The sequence below is a fragment of the Betta splendens genome, chromosome 19 (assembly GCF_900634795.4).
Source record: "Betta splendens chromosome 19, fBetSpl5.4, whole genome shotgun sequence".
NCBI classification, from domain to species: Eukaryota; Metazoa; Chordata; class Actinopteri; order Anabantiformes; family Osphronemidae; genus Betta; species Betta splendens.
This window is the reverse complement of record NC_040898.2, coordinates 3,078,610-3,099,881: the sequence shown is the minus strand read 5'-3', so window position 1 is coordinate 3,099,881 and position 21,272 is coordinate 3,078,610. Positions and strand designations below refer to the sequence as shown.

The following is a 21,272-nucleotide window of genomic DNA, read 5'->3' as shown; positions in this document are numbered from 1 at the left end:
CAACACAGGGCAACACAGAGACTGACAACCATTCACACACACACGCACACCTACGGGCAATGGAGAGAAGCCAATCAACCTAACGCATGTCTTTGGACTGTGGGAGGAAGCCAGAGAACCCGGAGAGAACCCACGCAAACACGAGGAGAACGTGCAAACTCCACACAGAAAGGCACCAGGGCCGCCTCCGGGAGTCGAACCCAGAACCTTCTTGCTGTGAGGCTACCGTGCCGCCCCGTTTAGCAAACAATCAGTGCAAAATAAATGAGTAGGGATGTACTCTAGGCTGACACATCCATAACTAAACAACTACTGTACTGGGGTTTACCTGTGAATTTAATATTAATACCAATAATAGTGTTAAGATACTGTATGTGCACACACTAATACAAACATATACATATACTGTCCAGATGGAGCGGTCCGTTTACGCTGATTTCAGTCGACTGTCAGTGTCCTTTCTGGCGCTGATCATACACATATCACACCCTCATGAGCCGACTGTCAGCAGCCCCCCTCCTTGGTCTGTCTGGGGAAGGCGTTAAAATGTTAATGAGGCCACCACCATTTTAGCACCAAAGACGCAATTTTGGTAAAACCAAAAGGTGGAGCTTTAGTATCTGACCTGTAGAGTTAGAGTCAAACACCAAGTAAAGGCACAGTTCTGACAACAGGACATAGATCTGATAATAATAGTAGATCTGATAACAGTTCTACACTGTTTGCATAGGGCAGATAGACAAACAAACAGACAGACAATAGTCTGTCTAAACATTCAACTAAAAAGTTGAGAAAGAGACTTGAAAAGTTTACTTCATGTCAGAGCTAAATGTTGTACTAACCTTTTTTAATTATAGATAAGCATCGGCAGCTCAGGCTACCATAGCTGCTAAACTACCCTTCTGGAGGTTTATCAGTTACTGGGTGTATTTGGTTGAATTGGACTAATGTACATAATGAAATTCTTAAATTCTCATTCTATATATTCGGCCATATTCACTTGGATGTAGTGTGTGTCAGTCTGCCAGCTTCAGGAGAATAAAGAAAGAGCATTTGAATCTTTTAATCAAGCTTAGATGAACATAACAATAGACAGCCTCCTTTCAGACCGAATGGCCAATCCACAGCATTAGTTAGACTGGTTTCACACCACCCCCTTCTCCCCAAAGCATCAGGCTCCTGCAGTGCTGTTACCTAATGGGATGTAACTAGATACGTTTGTGAACTACTTAAACAGAAGATTCTTCAGAGATCCATCACTTCAAAGAGCCTAGTGGTTAAAGCACACAACTTTCCACCCACAGTTTTTTAAACAAACCGTTTTTGTTAGTTGGTGGTTGGTTGTATAAGGAAACCCTTATATCCTGAAGCCATAAACTTAACGCTTTCTTTTTAAGTTTTATTTACAGATTTTATAAACATCATTTGACCATTTTCTAAACCAGGTTGTCTGAAATTTGGGTCATTTATACTTACATTCTTTTAGAGCAGAAATGTTTCTCAAGGAGCTTCTACAGTATATGTCCCTCATGGGGGACATGGTCTTCACACCTTCTCACAGTCCTTTGTTCAACTGATGAGCCAGTTCTTTACAGGTGTGAAGTGAAGCCTATTGTAAATGGTGGATAATGCCTAACTTTACTCATGGTAACGGTTCCTGCATTTTTTACATGGTAAGGGTTACTGCACTTTTGGTAATGTTTCTACTTTAAGAAAAGTCTGAGAGTTAACTTGAAAATTATTGAGCCAGAATCAGCCGATTGTGGTAAGATTTGGCAGTGAAGGTGATTGAAATGACAGAGAACTGAAGGAATATCAGCTGGCATAACTCTGGTAAGACATATGTATCCAGATCCTTTTATTACTGGATATGGTGGATGGTGATGCTGATTTCCTGCTGTACAACCAGGCCCAGTGTCTGTCCATTCTTGAGGCACTGATGCACTTTGCCTTGTCTGATTCTTCTCGCCTTGTCAACAGAAAATGGGGTGCACAGATCTCTGTATTTTGTGTCACTTGAATTTGTGTGGTAAACAAAAGACACCAGAGGCAAGTTTACACCAGGAGTCTCTAGCTGGGGGATTCTGTGCCTTAACCACTAGGCTGTTGTTGTGTGTGTATATACAAACCTCATGCACTTCCAGTCCACCTGTGGGCCTGGATTACACATTTACACATCACTGCTCCACCTGGTGCATGAATGTGCAATTGCAGGTCATTTCTTAAAAAAGGTTTAGGGGGTGTTAAGAAGGCAGCTATGCATTAAGTACATCACAGTGGGGGGTCATGACTGGTGTAGGGGGGCTTGGTGGAATGGTATCTAAGTCGTGCTAATGTCATGACAAGATCAGCCTGAAATCCAGCAGGAGCGAGGCAGCGGAAATTTGCGGCTCCATCTGTATCATATACATGCACATATGCATTGTTATACATAACCTCATAATACCTAATAATAGCCATAACATACAACATCACAACTTCCATATTCACACTATTGATATTAGTATTGATAAGTACCAGTAATGCTTACAGCAAGTTTAGAGAGCCTGTTTATCAGCTCAGGTGTTGAGGGTCCCACTACAAGGTTAGTAAAGTTGTAGGTTAACATTGTTCACCCAAAGGATGAGGCAGACGTTGGTGCATGAACATGCCACTTGTGAAAACTAGGGTGATGGGAGGAGCTTGGCTGCTACATCCAGCCAACAAGCAGAAGAAAGAATCCTAGCAGCCTGGGAGCCCACACACCTTCAGTTTCAGGAAGGCAGGTATTGCGACCCAAGCTGCCCACACAGAACCCGCCAGGCAGGGCTGCAACTGCCATAGAGACAGCACCCGAGGTCAGAGTGGACCACTGTGGGTCAACGCTGTTCGCCCCATGAGAACCAGGGGCAAACACTCCCCCCAGTGGGTGGGTTGGCCTGAGAGAGTGAAGCCCGAGGACCCACAGCCTGCCAGGAAATGCCCCTCGCCTAGAGTGAGCTCACCCCCAGTCCGCCACCTCAATACGAGCGGAGCGGGGCCTACCCCACAGGCCTGACTATATCCCCTGGCATCCCCTGGATAAAATGAAAAAGTGTTCTAAATACTTTAATCCTGCACCACAGACGACAAGCATTTCGTAGTCCTAGCGAACCATACACTAAATAATATGGTTATGTTGTCATGTGATTTAGTTTTGTGGGCAAATGATAATGATGAAATGAGCCTATATAACACAGTTAATCACAGCGTTTTAGGACTCTTACGTGGTGAAAACAAGGTGATAACGTGGGGCAAACGGTAACAAATCACAGCAGAGGCTGACACTTTTAATTGCTATCACTGTACATGTAAATATGCTTGTTACAAACAATACTACAGCAAATAAGATCTACAAATAAACTATTGTCTGTAAAGAAACCTAACTTAAGTCTCACCTTTTCCTAACTCAGTGATAAATGATGCCACATGTGGATTCAAATTTTCATTCTGCTGCCAGTTCTTTTTCTCACTTGGATTGGACAGTGAAAGCACACTTACTGTGCTCTAGCTTTATCCTAATAAAAATCTGTAAGAAAAGACAACATACATTAACCAAAAAGGTAAAACATGTGAAAGCTGAAATTTTCATCTGATGTGTACTATGCCAGTGTAATAAATGCTTCATTGGCAGGATATTGTTTCAAAATTAATAATGTAAGGTAAGCATAAAACTATATATGTCTCCATCAACCCATAGTTGAACGATGTGACTAAAAACAGAAGTACCTTTTTTTTATTGTATCAGCAGTTCTATTCCATATTCATCCTACTGATTACCTTGACCAGATGTGTTCAGACAGTCAGCAGCTAACTGACACATCTGATCAAGGTAATCAGCAGGGAGATTATTGAAAAACCTATTTTCAATGAGGGTTGATCCAAACGATGGCAAGTAGTATTTAAGAATGAAGGCACACTCAGACTCCTCCATATATTCTATTCAGTGAAATTAACATTTATTCCTGTGCAAAAGTCTGGCCGTGGCCATGGCACAGTGCCTCGCGCTCCAGGAAGGGCATCCGGCGTAAAAATACATCACAAAACATCATCCACAACACATATTACTTCCGTTTTCCATTTTCTCTGGACATAGACCATCAATGTTAAAATTTGTTGCACATTTTTGCTGATAAAATGTAAAATATTTAAAACACAACTTGCTTTTCAGTGAAGTATCACTTTAAGGATGGCAGCAGCGCCACTTGCTGGATAAAACACAGACCTGTCCAGCCTCCAGTCATGGTTTTCTCGGCTGGTTTAAACTTTTCACAGGCGACAAGCTGTCAAACAGTAACTGATCGCACCAAATATCAGCTCATTACTGACAGTTTGGTTGTTGGCCTTGTTGCTGACGAATCTCCGGTTTCTCTACATATTAAACAAGGAATACTTAGATTCAGTGATTTTTACAAACTTTTTTGAGTAAAACCGACGGACTACGCCTCTCGGCAGGAGGCCAGGGACCCCGACCCCGCCGCCTGAGGCTCCGGAGGCAGTGGGGGCCGCTCAAGTGAGATCAGACTTGAGATCCTCCCGCACCGGATACCTGCTTGGGAGCGCCGCTACGCTTTTCAGGAGAACCAGGTGACTGCCGAGCATATCTGACTCAATGTGATTCATTTTGAATTGCATGCGCCGTCCTTCCCTCTTAAGGCTCTTATGTGCCTTATGCCATCTCCCACCTCACGGGGGTTGTGGAGGCGTGAGCCATGGCTGAGTGGCCCTGAAGCAGATTTTTCTGGAGGTTAATCCAGGGCGCGAGACGCTCGCTTCCCACTATGACCCTGCAGGTTGGTTCCAATGCCATTCAGCAAGCAGTCCTTATCGACTCGGGGGGGGGCGACACTAGCCCTATGGACACCAAGCTGGCCGAGAGGCTGGGGGTTGTCGTCTTACCTTTGGATTCGCCGAGAGAGACCACAACGCTGGACGGTCGGCAGCTCTGGAGGATTACCAACCATACAGGTCCATTAATCCTGTTCTTTCCTGATTCACACACTGAAATCATTAACTACTTTGTGGTTCCAGCCTGCTACCACCCGGTGGTTATTGGACATACCTGGCTTCATTTACATAACCCACGGCTCAACTCGCAGAGTGGTGAAATCGAGGAGTGGGGGTCTCGCTGTAAATTTGGGTGGTGTGCCCCCTTGCTATGGGGATCTTCACACCGTGTTTAGTAAGCAGAGGACTACTTCTTTACCCCCCCATTGTGACCGGGACTGCGCCATCAACCTGAAACCAGGGACCATGCCTCCCAAGGGGAGACTTTACCAACTGTCTCCCAAAGAGAGAGCCGCCATGAAGGAGTATCTGGAGGTAGCCCTGGCTGCAGGCTTCATTCACGAACGCATCTTCACCGGCTGGAGCTGATTTTTTCTTTTTTGTCAGTAAGAAGAATGGCTCTCTTCGACCCTGCATCGACTACTGCGATCTTCACGATGTCACGATCAGGGATTCGTATCCGCTAACCCTGTTGTTGTCCGCCTTCGAGCTGCTATCAGGAGCCACGCTCTTCACCAAGCTGGACCTCAGAAACGTATTTGGTCTTACCAACCAACTTACCAACGCTTCTGCTGTCTTTCATAGGTTGGTAAATGAGGTACTTGGTGAGATGATAAACGACTTTTTTCGTCTACTTCACTTCCTGGGCTTCGCCAACTTTTACCGCAAGTTCATCCGAAGATTCAGCTCCATTGCCTCACCCTTGCATGCAAGCCAAACAGACGTCGCTGATCATGATGGAGCAGGTTTTTCAGCTTCACAGGTTCCTTAAGGACATTGTTTCGGACAGAGGGTCACAATTCGTCTCTCACTTCTGGCAGGAGTTCTGTGCCTTGCTGGGGGCAGGGACCAGTCTTTCCTTCGGATATCATCTGCTGTCCAACGGCCAGACAGAGCAAATGAACCAGCATCTGGAGACCAGTCTACGACTCCTTGCATCCAAAAACCCTTCCACCTGGTCAAAACAGCTACTCTGGATTGAGTATGCACATAACACTCTCCCCTGTTCGTCCACCAGCCTCACTCCCTTTCAAGTGCGCCCACAGTTTCCAACCACCCTTGTTCCCAGCTCTGGAGAAAGAGGTCCGCATTCCTTCTGTTCATGCTCTACTTCAATGGTGCCGTCTCACCTGGCTATGCACCCGAAGAGCCCTGCTTCTGGCGCAGTCCAAATCCAAAGAGGCGGACAGTTCAGTGTTCCCTTGAACCAGACTACAGTGTTGGTGACAAGGTTTGGCTGTCCACCAAGGACCTTCAATTGAAATCTATTGCGTAAGCTGACACCAAGATTCATAGGACTCTTTACCATCTCTCAAATGAATCCTGTCTCTTTCATGCTCTCTCTACCTAGATCCATGCGAATGCATTCCACCTTCCATGTCAGTTGCCTCAAGCCGGTCCATCCTAGCCCTCTGGTTCCTCCGTCACCCATTCCTCCTCCTTCTCGAATCATGGATGGCGGCACAGTCTACACTGTTAAGGAGCTCCTGGCCTGTGGGTGACAGGGTCGTGGCTGCCACTATCAACATCTTGAACGCTGATCTGATCAGGGACTTCCATCTGGCTCACCCAAACCCCAATTGGCAGTTTGAGACTGCCCCGTTGTGTGGGACAGCGTTTGGGTTCTAACACACAAAGTAAAAACGGTCACAAAGACAAGGCACAGCACTTCCGTGAAACTCTGAAAAAACAAAAACCTCCATGACTCAAAATCTCCTTACTAGTAACAGAGAAATACTCTCTGTAAATCCTACACATCAACACACCAACAAAGTACTCAACAACACAGGTGACACAGTTCAAAACTAACAACAGGAAGTGATGCAATCAAACAAACAAAACCAAGAGGGACGTGGAGAAAATGTCACCTACCTACCTACCTACCTACCTACCTACCTACCTACCTACCTACCTACCTACCTACTTCAACCTGAGCCTCAAGTAGAAGCACATGACTTTTATATTCATGGTTAATATGTCTTTGGCTGTATTCTGATATCATGCTGTATATACGTGTACTGACAGAACAGGCTGATTAGTCAGGCAGTAAGTTTCCAAAGGTTTAAAAAGGTCTTTCAGGAACACCACTCTCCCTTTATTTTTCTAGTCTATATAAGTCTACATAATTAAATTCAAATCTCGTAACTCTAAAGCATTTAGCAGTCCACTTAACCTACACAGCAACAATGTGTGCTTTCTCCTTTGTCAAAACTGTACAGCTGTGTCAGGATGGTGGAGTAGTCCCTTCCCTCTTTGTTGTGTATGAGAGACCTCCATTTGGAATGAGTGGCTCAGACACCAGAGAGGCAGTCAAGGACCTGGTCACTGTTTGCACTAAGGCTTAAAAGTTTTGTGTTACGTCTTTTTGGCCTATAGGTGGCGATCAAACCCCACACTGGCCCCTATGACGCTGTCCTATACTCATGTTATGTAGGCCCATGTAGAATCAATATCAACGCCTCTGTAGTGTAATGTTTTGTGTATTGTTTAATAGCCTTGATGTGTCAGTTTTTTGTCCTGGGTTCGAAACTCGGTGGAAGCAGAAGTTGTAATTACTGTACTATTACTACTACTATATTTTGGCATACAAGATAATAACAAATGATTAACAGGGCTGGCTGCCTGTATTATTTAGCAGATGATTATAGTATTTAGTATAGTAGTATTTCCAATTTATGGCAGTTCAAAACCAAAATAAGCAGCTGTACTGTATGTATGACAGACCAGAGCGCGCTCCCACGTACAGCATTCGATTTTATTATGATATTATTCCTGCAGGAGAATCAGATGTCGCAAATATATCTGAGTGACTCTGGATTTTGCCAACTTTGAAAACGCCGGTAAATAAATGCGTTTTACAAAGCGTTTACAGTCTGTGGCGTTCTCATGTGCTTTGGGAGAGCGTTCCACAGACTAGGTGCAGTCCATATTACTCATGCAGAATCAATATATGTAGAACAAACAACTTGCTGCATTAATGAGTCGAGATCTGCAGAGTCCTGGTGTTTTGGCATACCACGGAGAGAGTTTATTACAATTTATTTATTTTTATTATATAATATTCTCTACAAGTTAGCAGTGCCAGACTTGTGTTAAACACCATAAGAAGAGCGTTTAAAACAAGTCAAGTGAAAGGTTTTGGCGTCCCACAGCCTACGTAGGTGCAGCCGATCACGCTGCCCGATCTCCCTTGGAGCTTTTTCTTTGTCTCGGAGCTAAAGTATTTTACACTTATTGACCGAGTGGAGACAATATGTTAATGTCTCTGTGCCAATACGGAGTAGGGGGAAGGGATGTGAAATTTGCTTTTGTGAGTGAACCAACATCAGACGCTGTGTTTACGGCGCGGAGCGAGTTCCAAATCCGCTGTGTTGCCTGTGTAATAATAGTAGTAGTAACAATAGTTTGTTTTTCTGCAGATATTAAGTAGTAGTAATAGTAAATTTGTGGGAGCTTCTGTTTAAAAGACACATTGACTATGTCTTACTGTTTTAACTGTTTAACTTGACCACCTTAAAAGTGGTGAAAGTAGTTTATGCTGCAGAGCAGGAGTTATTTTTGTTTTCATTCAGTAAAAAACGTTAACATTTATTGTGTTTAATAAGCACATGTAAAACAAACAAGCTGCTGCATTAATGCGTTGTTGATCTGCTGAGTCCTGACGTTCTGACACGCCACTGAGAAAGATTTATTACAATGTATTTATTTATATTAAATAAAATCCCCTTTTCTTTACTTTATGTGAACATCCATAAGAATGGCCGTTTGTCCCTTTTTAAACGAGAAACGGGGAAACGGTTCGTGTATGTTCCAACTGTTTGATTTGTCCCCCAGAATAAAAGCTTTTTTTCCTCAAAATGAGAAAACCGGAAATGGCTTCAAATCCAATTCCAGGTCTAGTTTTGAAAACACTTATCAGCTTGTTTTTTTGTTTTTAACACGGTGCTGTGATTAAATTCCGTTTCTTGCTTATATCAAGAGAAACGAGGAAGCGGATGTTCTTTGTATTTTATTTTTTGGACAATTTACCTAGAAAATGGTTTAATTTCAGCCGACGTTGTCTGGAAAGGAAAGCCTTACAGGGTGTGTGGTAGTGGGGTGGGGGTTTCTCGTTACAATATGAAGTTACTGGACTTTGCCATGACAGCCAACCCAAACAACAGCTGTGTTACCGGCGTGTCCAGACAACAGGTCCTCCGGTTCTAAAACGTTCCAAAACGACTCGTTTTCTCATTTTCTCAGCTTTTATTCTGGAGGGGCAAATCAAACGTAGAATATACACAGACCCGACACAGTACTTAAACACAAGGACATACTGTATAAAGGCATCAGCAACATCAGCATTTGACAACAGACACTAGCGCGCATTGACAACTTGATCCAAGTCATCTGCCTATGAATAGGTGGCTTCTCAGCACTATTGTTGGAATGCCACATCACTGTCTACATATCACTTCAAAACACATCAAATGTCATTCGGGCTCTCTCCTACGCTTTATTCAGAGTCATTGATTGGTGGTTTATGCAAACTATAGGCTATTAAGCCATCCCAGCGCCCCATTCAGTTGCAATGACAAGCACAGTCAAAATAAATTGGAAACACACTGTGTGTCTCTCCTCTTATTGTGTGCAATCAACAACGATGAGCCCTCAGGGCGACACAGTACTTAAACACAGGACATACTGTATAAAGGCAGCAGCAACATCAGCAATTGACAACAAACACTAGCGCGCATTGACAACTTGATTCAAGGCATCTGCCTATAAATAAGTGGCTCCCCGGCACCAAATCGTTGGAACGTCACATAACTGTCTGCTTCAGACGGTGACGCCACTTCCCCGATTCTCTCGTTGCTTGCATTATCACATGCATACATTTTTGGCTAAGCTCTATCTGGACACATCATCTGTCATTCAGGTTCTTACGTTTCATTCAGAGTCATTGCGGTCTGAGTAAATTTTAAGAGCTTGAATAAAGGGGTCATATCATGCAAAATCAACTTTTTAGACATTTTGGAGCGTTCCTGTGACTCTATGGGTTACATATACACACACTGAGCACGGTAGAAATGCATTTCCTCCTTTTTTCACATTTTGAAAATGTAAATTTTCTCATCCAATGAAGACAGACCTCGTCCTACTCTGAGACCGTTCCCCCGTTGTTGTCACATTGGTAGTAAGTCTTTCCTGCAAATCCTGAACCACCACCCCCACAATGATCCCAAACTTAAAACTGGACTTTTGCCATTTCCTCCCTCTCACTCACCGTGAACAGATGAGCACGGCAGCGCCCAAGTCCTCCCATAGAAATAGTTCGATTCTTGGGTGCTTTAACACCAAAGTCTCTTCACTTTACCAAGGGATCAACAAGTGAGGACTTTGTGGGTCACTTTTATTTTTAACGGACCGGTGCCAGAAACACTGCCTCAGCATTTATACAAATGTGCATTTCAAACGAGGGTGCGTACAATGCTGGATTTGTTTCACGGCTCCTGTTAAAAACAAAAGGATCTATTCCTACAGTCCGTCATTCACTCACTAAAGTAAGTACATGCTAGATATTTATAATGTTTTAAAATGTTAGTTTGTCTGTTTAAAATGTAGTAACCTATGTGTGAGGCAAGTTAGTAGCTAGCTATACTAACGGCTACTGCCAGTCGACCGAGCTCTTTCAAATGTGCTTATGTGGGCTCCTGCAGCCACACACCTGTGTGGAGAAAAGCTAATGGTTATCGGCCTACAGGCAGGGAACGGTGGTTCTAGCTTTTGGCCTTTTCTGTAATCGCATACACCTGGGGGGAACAGCAGATAGCTCTCAGCCTTCCAGAGGCTACAGGCAGGGAGCGTCTCCAGGCAGGGAGCGGTGGGTCTACCTCGCTGTAGTAAGTACATGCTTGATACTTAATATGTTGGTTGGTCTGTTTAAAATGTAGTAACCCACATGTGAGACAAGCTAATGGCTATCGGCATCGAGCGGCTACAGGCAGGGAGCGGTGGATCTAGCTCGCTGTAGTAAGTTTGTGCCTGATGCTTGTGATGTCTTAATATGTTAGTTGGTCTTTTTAAAATGTAGTAACCCACATATGAGACAAGCTAATCGCTAGCATTGCTAACGACTACAGCAAGTCAACCGAGCCTTTGTCCCTTTCAAATGTGCTACTCTGAGTTGGCGCAATCACACACATGTGTGGGGAACAGCTAATAGCTATGGGCCTTCGAACGGCGACAGGCAGGGAGCGGTGGATCAAGCTTTTGTCCTGTTAACGTTCTGCCGCTTCTATTTGTGTGTTGCGATACCCGTTAGCATGCCGTTAGGCCTTTGCACTTCAGAGCTACAGCTGGTCGATCGCTACAATAAGAAACTGCAGATGAACGTGGTTATGTTTGTTATTAACCCGTCCTGTGTCACAGCCTAAATCAACTTGTGATTTGGGGTTATGTCATTGTTCTATGAAATTCTGACATGATTAGTTGAAATGATTACTGTGTTGCAAGCTTAGTTGCTAATTAGTCACATCTCTACAATAACTGCTGCTTATCTGGTCAGTTACCTATAGCTTGTACCATAGCCATTATATTTGTAGGACCAATACAATTTACAGTAAATGTAACATTGTCTTTTCTATACTGTAGGGGGACACATCCCAGTTACCCACATGCAAGGAGGCTGTCAAACAGAGAAATTACTGCAGATTGTTGGTACACAGACATCTGCTGCCCAGCTCAGGAGTGAAGGTATGTAAGTTTGTATGTACCAACAGTAAGATAGGCAATAGAAGATTTTAATTGTATATACTGTTTAGATAGGCCTGTCCTCTTGTTTGGTTTAATTTTTTGTCCGGTATTGTGTATTCTTACATCAGAGAAGGTTTTGACCTACATAATAATGAACATTTCACTAATCTACAAATCTGATTGCACTACCTTTTGTTTTGATGAGGTGATGGTGAGGACAGCCACAGCTTCCATCTCGTAGAGGACTGCTTCCGCTCAGTCTTCCAAATAGTGATGAGAACAAGGATCACCACATCTCCGTGGTCATCTGTTTACAACTATACCTGTCCTGCTGCAGAAACAAATCTCCAACATAACCAAGTGTACCCCCTACCCAGGATATGGTCTGTTTGCCCTACTTCCATCAAGCATTTAATATGCAAAGCCCTGCAAAAGCTTCTGTCTTCAAACCCCCAGACTTCTTAATTAACTCAGTAACCTATACATTGCACATTGGAGTGTGAAGGTAACAGTTTGTTCTAGATTTGGAGTAGTGGTGCATTTTTTTGGTTGACAATAAAGTTGGCTTTAACTATTACGTATTTCAATGAACTCTGTTTCTGAAGGGAAAACACTTTTATTCAGGAAATCATAGTATTGAAATTACATGTTTTTCTCTTTGTAATATGGTAAGCTATAAAAGGTGAACCGTCCATAAATAAAAAGCATAAATTATATATAAATTAAAAAAAAAATCTTAATGAGTATTGCACTCACAAAAAAAACATTTTTACTCAAATGGTAAAGGAGTTATTCCACAGGTGGTCTACATCCATCATACAATGAGTGTTTTAGTGTTTTATCTATCAGGAAACTCTGCCTTCATCTACAACCCAAGCATGAAGAGATGGCAACTCAGATTCTTCAACCCAGTAATCCCCAGCACCAGCTCACTAGCCTCTGTAGAGTAGATACCTGTAAGAACTACAGAGAGATACAGAGACATATTACTGTCAGATTTATCAAGAATTATCAAAAAACAAAATTAAAAGCAGTAAAAATACGAATCAAAATACGGTCAATATGAATATATTTGAACCAATGCTTTTTGTTCCCAGGTAGGTCATGCAGTGATTGCTCTAAATATTAATGCACATTTTTTGAATAAAATGATGTCAGAGCAGCAGCACAAGTAAGACAAAAACAGTGAAATGTGTAAATGTAAAATGTATTTATATTATTTTAGCTATGCTCTCAAACTTTTATTTATTTGTATAATGTAAGCTAAAGTAGTGTTTTCTATTAGCAAGAGTTTTCCAGGTAAGTCGTGTTGTGAATATTCAAGCTGCATACACCATTTAGCATAAGCATTAGCAACCGCTAGTCGCTTTGTAAATTACATAAATCAATAAATTGAAGTAAATGCGACATTACCAATGAGACACATCTTGCATCAGCCGAAATGTGGTGACTTCAACAGCCTCCTCTTCAGCTTCAGGGTCAGATTCGGGATCGTAGACGTATGGTTCTACTACGCTACCGGATCAGCTGGCTAATGTCATGCAGTCCTATAGTGGGTCTTCTTCTCCTGTGGAGGATTGCGGTGGCTCGTATCCATGGAGCCAATTTAAAAAAAAAAGGTATGCACTTCCGTACAGAGGCGTGGCGAGCAGCTTCGCTTGCGACACGCCCAGAAAACACAGCGTTTGCTGATGGGGAGTGAAAACCACATATTGACAGGGGCAGTGTGGACGATCTAAAGGGTTTTATGGAATGAAAATTTACAGAAACCTTACTGAGATATTGACGTCCAATATTGTGAAAAGCTGTATGATCAGGGAGCTTTAAACTTAAAAGCTGCTATGACAAGAGAACAATTTAGTTTTTCGTTCTCTGCAAATCCAGTTTGTTTTGTATTTTTTCCTCATGAGCAACAAACCAGAAGACGAGTACAGATTTACATATAAAATAAATTTATAACACAGCATATATGCGGAGCCTAAGGCTTGCCTTGGTTACTAACCTTCCATCCAAAGTAAAGATGAAAAAAAAGATATGCCTTCTTCACTTGAGAAGTGATACTTTTCTTTTGGTTGCCAAATGCCACTTAACCACAAATATAGCAAAAATTGTCGACGGTATTAATGCACATTTGAGGTATTACTGTTCTGTAATGTACCTAAGTGGATAAAATATAATAAATTAATATCGTTTTTAAGCAACATTAGCTTATAGTGTCTCGCACAAAGGCTTAAGTATTTTAAATGCTCCGCCTTCCTGACTGGGCTTTACGTAGTACGCTGCTGACGTCAGCTTACTATAGGGACTGCATGATAGTAATATTGCATTGCATTAGAAAATTATGCAATCAGCTCTGGATGATTTAAGCACGATGGCACTATACAATGCGGTGCAATATTACATTATTCTAGGCTCACACTGTATTTAAAATGTTGTTGCCACCATACTTTACATAAATTTACACGTTGAAGCTGTGAGAATATGAAATATTTTCAAAATGAGAGCCAATTATTTTTTTTTCATTGTTATATTTCTGTTCATCACACAGAAACACTACACATTAGGGCCTTTTTAAGTCAGTAATGACTTCTTTGTTGACCAGTGTAATTGGCAGGGTAAATAAATAGCCCAATATAGATTATAAAAAAATTGGTGCAGAGGGGTGTAGGTTCGATTCCGGGGCGGCTCGGGGAGACATGTTTTCCCCGTGAATGCTTGGGTTCTCTCTGGGTACTCCAGCTTCCTCCCACAGTCCAAAGACATACTATTAGGTTCAGCAAGCACCCGCCCCGCGAACAGGAAAGTGGTAGAAAATGGACAGATAGAAATGTAGACAAATGTCCCATACTTTCACTCATCTCAACCCTCATCTGTTATCTATGTTCTTTTAATACAGTGCATTAAAAAAGATTTAATACAGTGCATAAAAATTTTCCTCTGTCATCTTTTACTATTCCACTCAATGTGGGTTTCTCCTAAAGCGAATTCAGACTTTTGTTCCACTGCTCCTTAAGACAATTAACATCGAGAAACAGACACCTCTATCACTCAGTCACTATCTTGGAGCTGAGGTGGGTTACAAGAGCCTATTGCTAGTAAACTCCTCAATGGACCAAGCTCTCTGTTCAGCTCTTCTTACTCAGAACTATGTGTCACCATTGTTCAGTTGCGGGTCCAACTGTGCTTTCTGTGCTGAGTTACTGGTCTGACCATTCTGTTTGTATTTTTTTTAATTGTTGTTCTTTTCTCTCTTCTTTATATGTGCTGCATCACATACATACAGTACTATGTAAAATAATATGTCTAATGCACTGACAAAACAATGTGAAAAACTATGAAATCTTTTAATGGCTTCATTGGGAGGCATTGTTTTCCAGAAGACAAAGCAACACTAGAGACACCTGTAATAGCTTACTGTACACAATCCATCAATGGGTTTGGACATTTCATAGACATTAAAGATGATGGAGTAAAAAAATGTCCTGGACTTATCTTTTATTGTACAGGAGTGAGGAGATTAAATTTGGTTTAATTTTAAATGGACACTCAGTTCATTATGTGATTAGTGTCTTTGCTAAACTGAACCTCACTCTTTTTTTCTCTCCTTTAATACAGATTGCAGAAACATCAAACTCATTTCTGAATCGGATGCTGAACAGGGATACCATCACAAGAATAACATATAAGAGTAAGTCATGACTAAATACAATTTGGATGTTTTACAGTCTAAAGGTTAGCACCTGCATGCAAAGCTACTTTAACAAAAACCATTAGAAAAGCATTTAACTGCATAGTTTGAATGGTGACTGTTTATCAACAAGAAAGCTGGCTTGGCTTTCATAGTACATCCACAAAAACATTAGACCTTCCTTCCATTGCATACATAAGTAGTTTTTAGTGATTCTGGCATTTTAGACAGGTGAATGTAGTCAAATTTCAGTCATACTGAACAATGGTGAGAGGCTGCAAAGAAAAATCAGATTGCTAGAGGAAGCAGTTGAAGGCCACATGTTAGGCAGCAGTCAACAGCCTCTCCCTGGGGGCTTCCATCTAACAGCATATTGCTTGGTATATTGGAGAGGAAACATCAGCAATATGATCACCTGGGGCTAGCTTGTATGAAGAGACAAATGATTGAATTATTGGTGGGATTGGCTGGATAAACATACTGACCCCTTGTGGCTAGGAGCAGTCTCAGAAGCACTGAGCAGAGAAGTAGGGTGCGGGGGGGTACTGGTGGGTATCTTCTAGGGCAGGGATGTCAAACTGATGCCGACGAGGGACTACCTATCCTACTGATTAACTTGACCAGGTGTGTTCTGTCAATGACTGACACACCTGATTAAGATAATCAGCAGAGAGAGCTGGAAAACCAGCAGGGACACCGACTGTCAAGGACTGGATAGGAATGCTTTTGTCCTAAGATGATTTTAAAGCACAAAAGAATGACACTGTAAAAATGTATTTCCTTTGCACAATCACAATAGGCAATGATAGAGAAGTGCTATAGCCTTACATATAATGTGGCTGGAATTAGATCATTCTATTACATATGAAGCTACTCACAATTGTTTTCTCAAATGAATTAATATTCTTGATATGTGTAATATTTACAATGTTAAATTTAACATATTGCAGTTTTAATGCTAATTCAGCAGGTGAATTAGCACCAAAGGCGCAAAGACCTCCTCAAAACAGGCAGCCCGGTTGTCAACAGGCTGAGGTGTGAATATGCAGTGGGAGAGTTGCAGTCTAATGTGTCTTGACAGTTGAGACAGTTTAGATAAGAGGTTTTGTGCTGCAACACTAAGAGACTGTGATTTGAGAGCACAGTTAATTTGTAAGAAATAGGAAGTTAGGAAAAACTGTTATAAAACAGTTCAATAAAGTCCTACCTTTCAAAAACAAATGTCCAGGTTGTTAAACCACTTCCAGAACAGCCAGGATCAGGTATGACTACCTTCAGCTATCAAGTTATGGCTCCTTCATTTTCATTTATTAGTACCAGCACAGTACCAGCTCAATACCAGCCCAGACCTGGTCTAGTACCAGTCCAATAACAGTCCAAACCTGGTCTAGTACCAGCCAAGTACCATTCTAACTCCAGGTCAGACCTGGTCTAATACCAGCCTGATACCTGCCCAGTACCAGCCCAGTACAAGTCTCTCAGAAGCTTGGTTCACTGGAACTCAAATGCACAGCACAGACGAGGGCGTAAAGTTCAATAGGCTTTTCATTCTTGAAGTCACAGACAGGCAGGCTTCAGTACACATGTGAGGACAGGCAGCAGTACAGGCAAGGAACAGGTAGAGGCAGGCAGTGGTTTAAACATGGTAAAGCTGATATGAGATAACAAAATCCAGGGAGCAGGCAAGGCAAGGTCAAGACAGGAATTAGAGGTTGGTACACGGACTAGACATACATGAGATAAATGATGGAAAGATGACATGGGCACCCAACAACCTGGAAACTGATGAGATATTGACTGCAGCTGATGGGTGTGAAACTAAACGTAAACACAACAAGATCTAAACAGGAAGTGGCAAAAATAAACCCGAAAGTTAGACCTAATGATCAGGAACTGTGTCAGAACCCACCCATATGGCGGATTCTGGTCGAGCACATCCCTAGCTGGAATCCAGGAGCGCTCCTTGGGCCCATACCACTTCCAGTCCACGAGGTACTGGAGGCCCCTCCCACGCTTATGGCTAGCCAACAGCGAACAGTGTAGGCTGGTCCACTGTCGATGAGGCAAGAAGGTGGTGGCAGAGGTTAAGGGGGGAAAAGGTAAGAAAGGAAGGGCTTGAGGTGGCTGACATGAAAAGTAGGATGAACTTGCATAGACCTGGGCAAGCAGAGCCTGGCAGAAAGCGGATTAATGGCCCTTTGCAATTTCTCAATGGCAAAGGGCCCAATGAACTTCTGTGCCAACTTACATGACTGGGAGCGTAAGGGCAGATCCTGGGTGGAGAGCCACACTTGGTCATTGAAAGCCACCAGAAGCATTGGCCCACTACAAACTCCATCCGTTGGGCTCCTGGGTGGACATTAAAAGTGGGTGTATGGGCCCAATGGATCACCTTACCTCTTAGTTCCGGAGGGACAATCAGTCTGTTTGTTGGGAGGTCAGCCACTTAGCGGTCTTTAGGTATTCCAGATATTTATGATCCGTGAACACAATGAACTGTTGTTCAGCTCCCTCCAACCAATGCTGCTGTTCCTCCAAAGCAAACTTTACTGCCAAAATTTCCCAGTTAACAATGTCATAGCTATGTTCTGCAGCAGAGAGCTTACGTGACATAAAAACACATGGATGCATCTTGCCCCCTTTTGGCTCCCACTGAGAAAGGACTGCCCCAACTCCTGTATTAGATGTGTCCTCTGTGATGAATTGCTGGGCAAAATCCGGCATCCGAAGAACCGGGGCTGAAATGAAGCTAGTCTTCAGCTGCTTGAAGGGGACCACACAAATTTGGACCTGGGTAAGGTAAGAGCATAGAATGGTAAAGCAAGAGAACTAAAGCGTCAGATGAACTGACAATAGAAATTAGCAAACACCAGAAAACATTGGACATCACAATGGAATTGAGGAACTGACCCCCAGCTCGGGTCTTGGATGGGTCCATCTGGATCTGACCTTGTGCCACTGCAATGCCCAAGAAGGGTTTTGCAGTGGCACAAGGGACGTGAATCTCACGCTTTTCTGCTTTAACGTAAAGCTTGTGTTCCAGCAGCTTTGAGGACCTGTCAAACATGGCATTGATGCTCTTCCTTGGTACGGGAGAAGACCAAACTGTCATCCACATAAACAAAGACGAAATCATTAATCATGGGACCCAACACTTTGTTTACAAAGGCCTGGAAAACAGCAGGAGCGTTAGTAAGACAAAAAAAAAGGCATGACCAAGTGCTCATAGTGGCTGGTCAGACAGGCAGATGTCCATGAAGTTGGAGTTGGCACCAAAGTCCACCAGCACCGCCTGCTGAACTGATCTGCCTCGCAACCTGGAGTTACTTGCGGGAATATCTCCTTCAGGGCTTCCAGAAGGCGTGGAAAGAAGACAGTTCTGGCCGAGATCTTGGCTCTGCCAGTCAGATGGGAGACAACGTACAGTAAGCCACCTTGGATTGCTTGGTCGGAACAGAAGGTGAGTGTTGCTCAAAATGGACCTCGTCCTATGTTAAGAATGGACGACAGTCGCCACACTCACCAGAGAAGCGGGCGGGAGCTCCAAGGCAAGCGAACTAGGCTGGAGTAGTTGCCACAGGAGGGGCAGAGACGATTGGAGCAGCAGCTGCAGACGAGGCTGGGGCAAGTCGCTGGATCTGTTTTGTGATGCTTGTGACCAGGGCTTCTTGGTTGGTGGCCAAACGAGTAATTTCCTGCAGAAAGGCTTCCATTCTCTCCTCCTCTTCACAAGACGTTTTCCCAAAGCCTGTATGGTGGTTCGGTAGTCATCGGTGCTGGCTGAGTTCATCTTTGGCCAGATTGTTCTGTCAGAAGCTAGGTTCACTGGACTCAGGTGGAAAAAGATCAAAAGACTTTAATCTTGAAGTCACGGACAGGCAGGCTTCCGTACACATGTGAGCACAGGCAGCAGTACAGGCAAGGAGCAGGCAGAGGCAGGCAGTGGTTCAAACATAGTAAAGCTGATATCAGATAACAAAATACAGGGAGCAAGAAAGGCAAGGTCAAGACAGGAATCAGAGGTCGGTACACGGACTACACTCACATGAGACGAACGCTAGAAAGATGGCATGGACACACAACAATCTGGCAACTGAACCTCGTGAGAAGTGGCACTTTAAATACAAGACTAATGAGAGATTGACTGGTTTGAAGCTAAATATAAACACAATATAAACACAAATGAAACTAAGCAGGAAGTGGCAAAAATAAAATCAAAAGCTAGACCTGATGATCAGGAACTGTGACACAGTCTAGTACAAGTCTAATACAAAATTCCAATACCAAGCTAGTCTCAGCTAGGATCAGTTGCATCCTTCTGCCACTGATGTAGTAATTGGCTAAAGGTGGAGCGCACATTGATGAGTAGGTAATAGTTGTGAGTCGTTAGTGCTGCTCTACTTTCGATGATGTCACAAAGTATACTTCTATTATTTCTGTCAAGGTCTGTCACTAAGACCAGCAAGGTGCCAACAACAAGAACCCAAATGCACAGCACTGTGTTTGGTGTGATTTAAAGCATTCTTTGGTCAGATGGACAACGGTTGGTACACAGGTTTGGCAAGATCCAGGCAACGGTACAGACAGGGAGCAGACAAGGAGTGGTCAAAAACACGTTCCAAAAGGGGTACACGGCAGGACTTACGAGACATAAACGCTGTAGAGTCAAAGAGGTAGGTGATCAAAGACAAGCTATGTTCAATACTCACGAAGCTCGGAGGCGAGGCAAGAACAAGGTCAGGATAGCTTTGGTCATACACGGGAGATTAGAATGCTGGAATGCTGGCTAAGCGACGCAGACAATCTGGCAACTAGACAGGGTGAGTACTGGTGCTTAAGTGCAGGAGAGTAATTACCGATAGCTTGCTATGAGAACCGGTGGCTATGAGAACCGGAAGTAAAGCGGGAGCTAAGGCAATCGGCCAACAACAGGAAGTGAAGGAAAACAAATCAGGAAGTTGACATGAGCAATGGCTTAGAGTTTAAGTTTGTGACAGGACCCCCCGTCTGAGGGGAATTTGCAGAATGGCACCCGTAGTGCCCAAAAGCGTAACTGGAGTCCTAGGGGGCCAGAGACGAGGAACGACAAAGAGCTGGACCCAGACGAGATGCCGGGGCCAGAGACGAGGGGCGACGAGGCGCAGGGACCTGAACCAGAGACGAGGGGCGACGAGGCACCGGAGCCAGAACCGGAGACGATGCCAGACGAGGTGCCGGGGCCAGAACCAGAGACGATGATAGATGAAGCGCTGGAGCCAGGACCAGAGACGAACCCAGATCTGAGCTGATGTAGTTGTCACGAGATAAACCAAAGCCGGACCACCAGGAACCGAGGCGGACGTGGTCGGTGCCAGACCACCAGGAACTAAGGCGGACAAGGTTGATGCCAGACCACCAAGAATCGAAGCAGACGATGCCAGACCACCAGGACCGAAGCAGGCACGGTCGGTGCCAGACCACCAGGAACCGAGGCGGATGTGGTCGTTGCCAGACCACAGCTTGAGCGAGATGTGGCTGAGCTGGAGCTTGAGCGAGACGTGGCTGAGCTGGAGCTTTAGCGAGACGTGGCTGAGCTGGAGCTCAGTGTGTGAGTGACAGGACAGCAACATAGGTGGTAGCTGGCTGCTGCAGCAAGGCTGAGGCAGGGGACAGTCATGTATGCAGGGCCGGTGCAAAAACCAACAGGGGGGATTGAGCTGGAACATGGGCAGTACGTGGAGGTTGCTGAGGCGCAGGGACTGAGGCCGGCTGAGGCACAGGGACTGGGGCCACTGTGGGATTAATAAAGGAATTTCCTCCTCCTTCGGTTATGTCACCAAAATAA

General features: G+C 43.8%; 1 protein-coding gene across 8 annotated transcripts in view; it reads left to right on the top strand.

The window, feature by feature from the left end:
* ca10a (carbonic anhydrase Xa) overlaps positions 1–21,272 on the top strand; it is a 361,550-nt gene that overhangs the window by 325,009 nt on the left and 15,269 nt on the right. For 6 of the 8 annotated variants that reach the window (XR_005896960.2, XR_005896959.2, XM_041068359.2 and 3 more), the window contains one exon: positions 15,376–15,448. The exons of 1 other annotated variant lie outside the window; for it this stretch is intronic. Coding sequence is in view for 5 of the 7 variants with exons in the window: in XM_041068359.2 (XP_040924293.1) it covers positions 15,376–15,448 (73 nt within the window). In the remaining 2 variants the exon portion in view is untranslated. Of the gene's footprint in view, positions 1–11,658; positions 12,338–15,375; positions 15,449–21,272 lie in introns of those variants that run through there. One more of the 8 variants, XM_055504324.1, reaches the window with a different exon arrangement.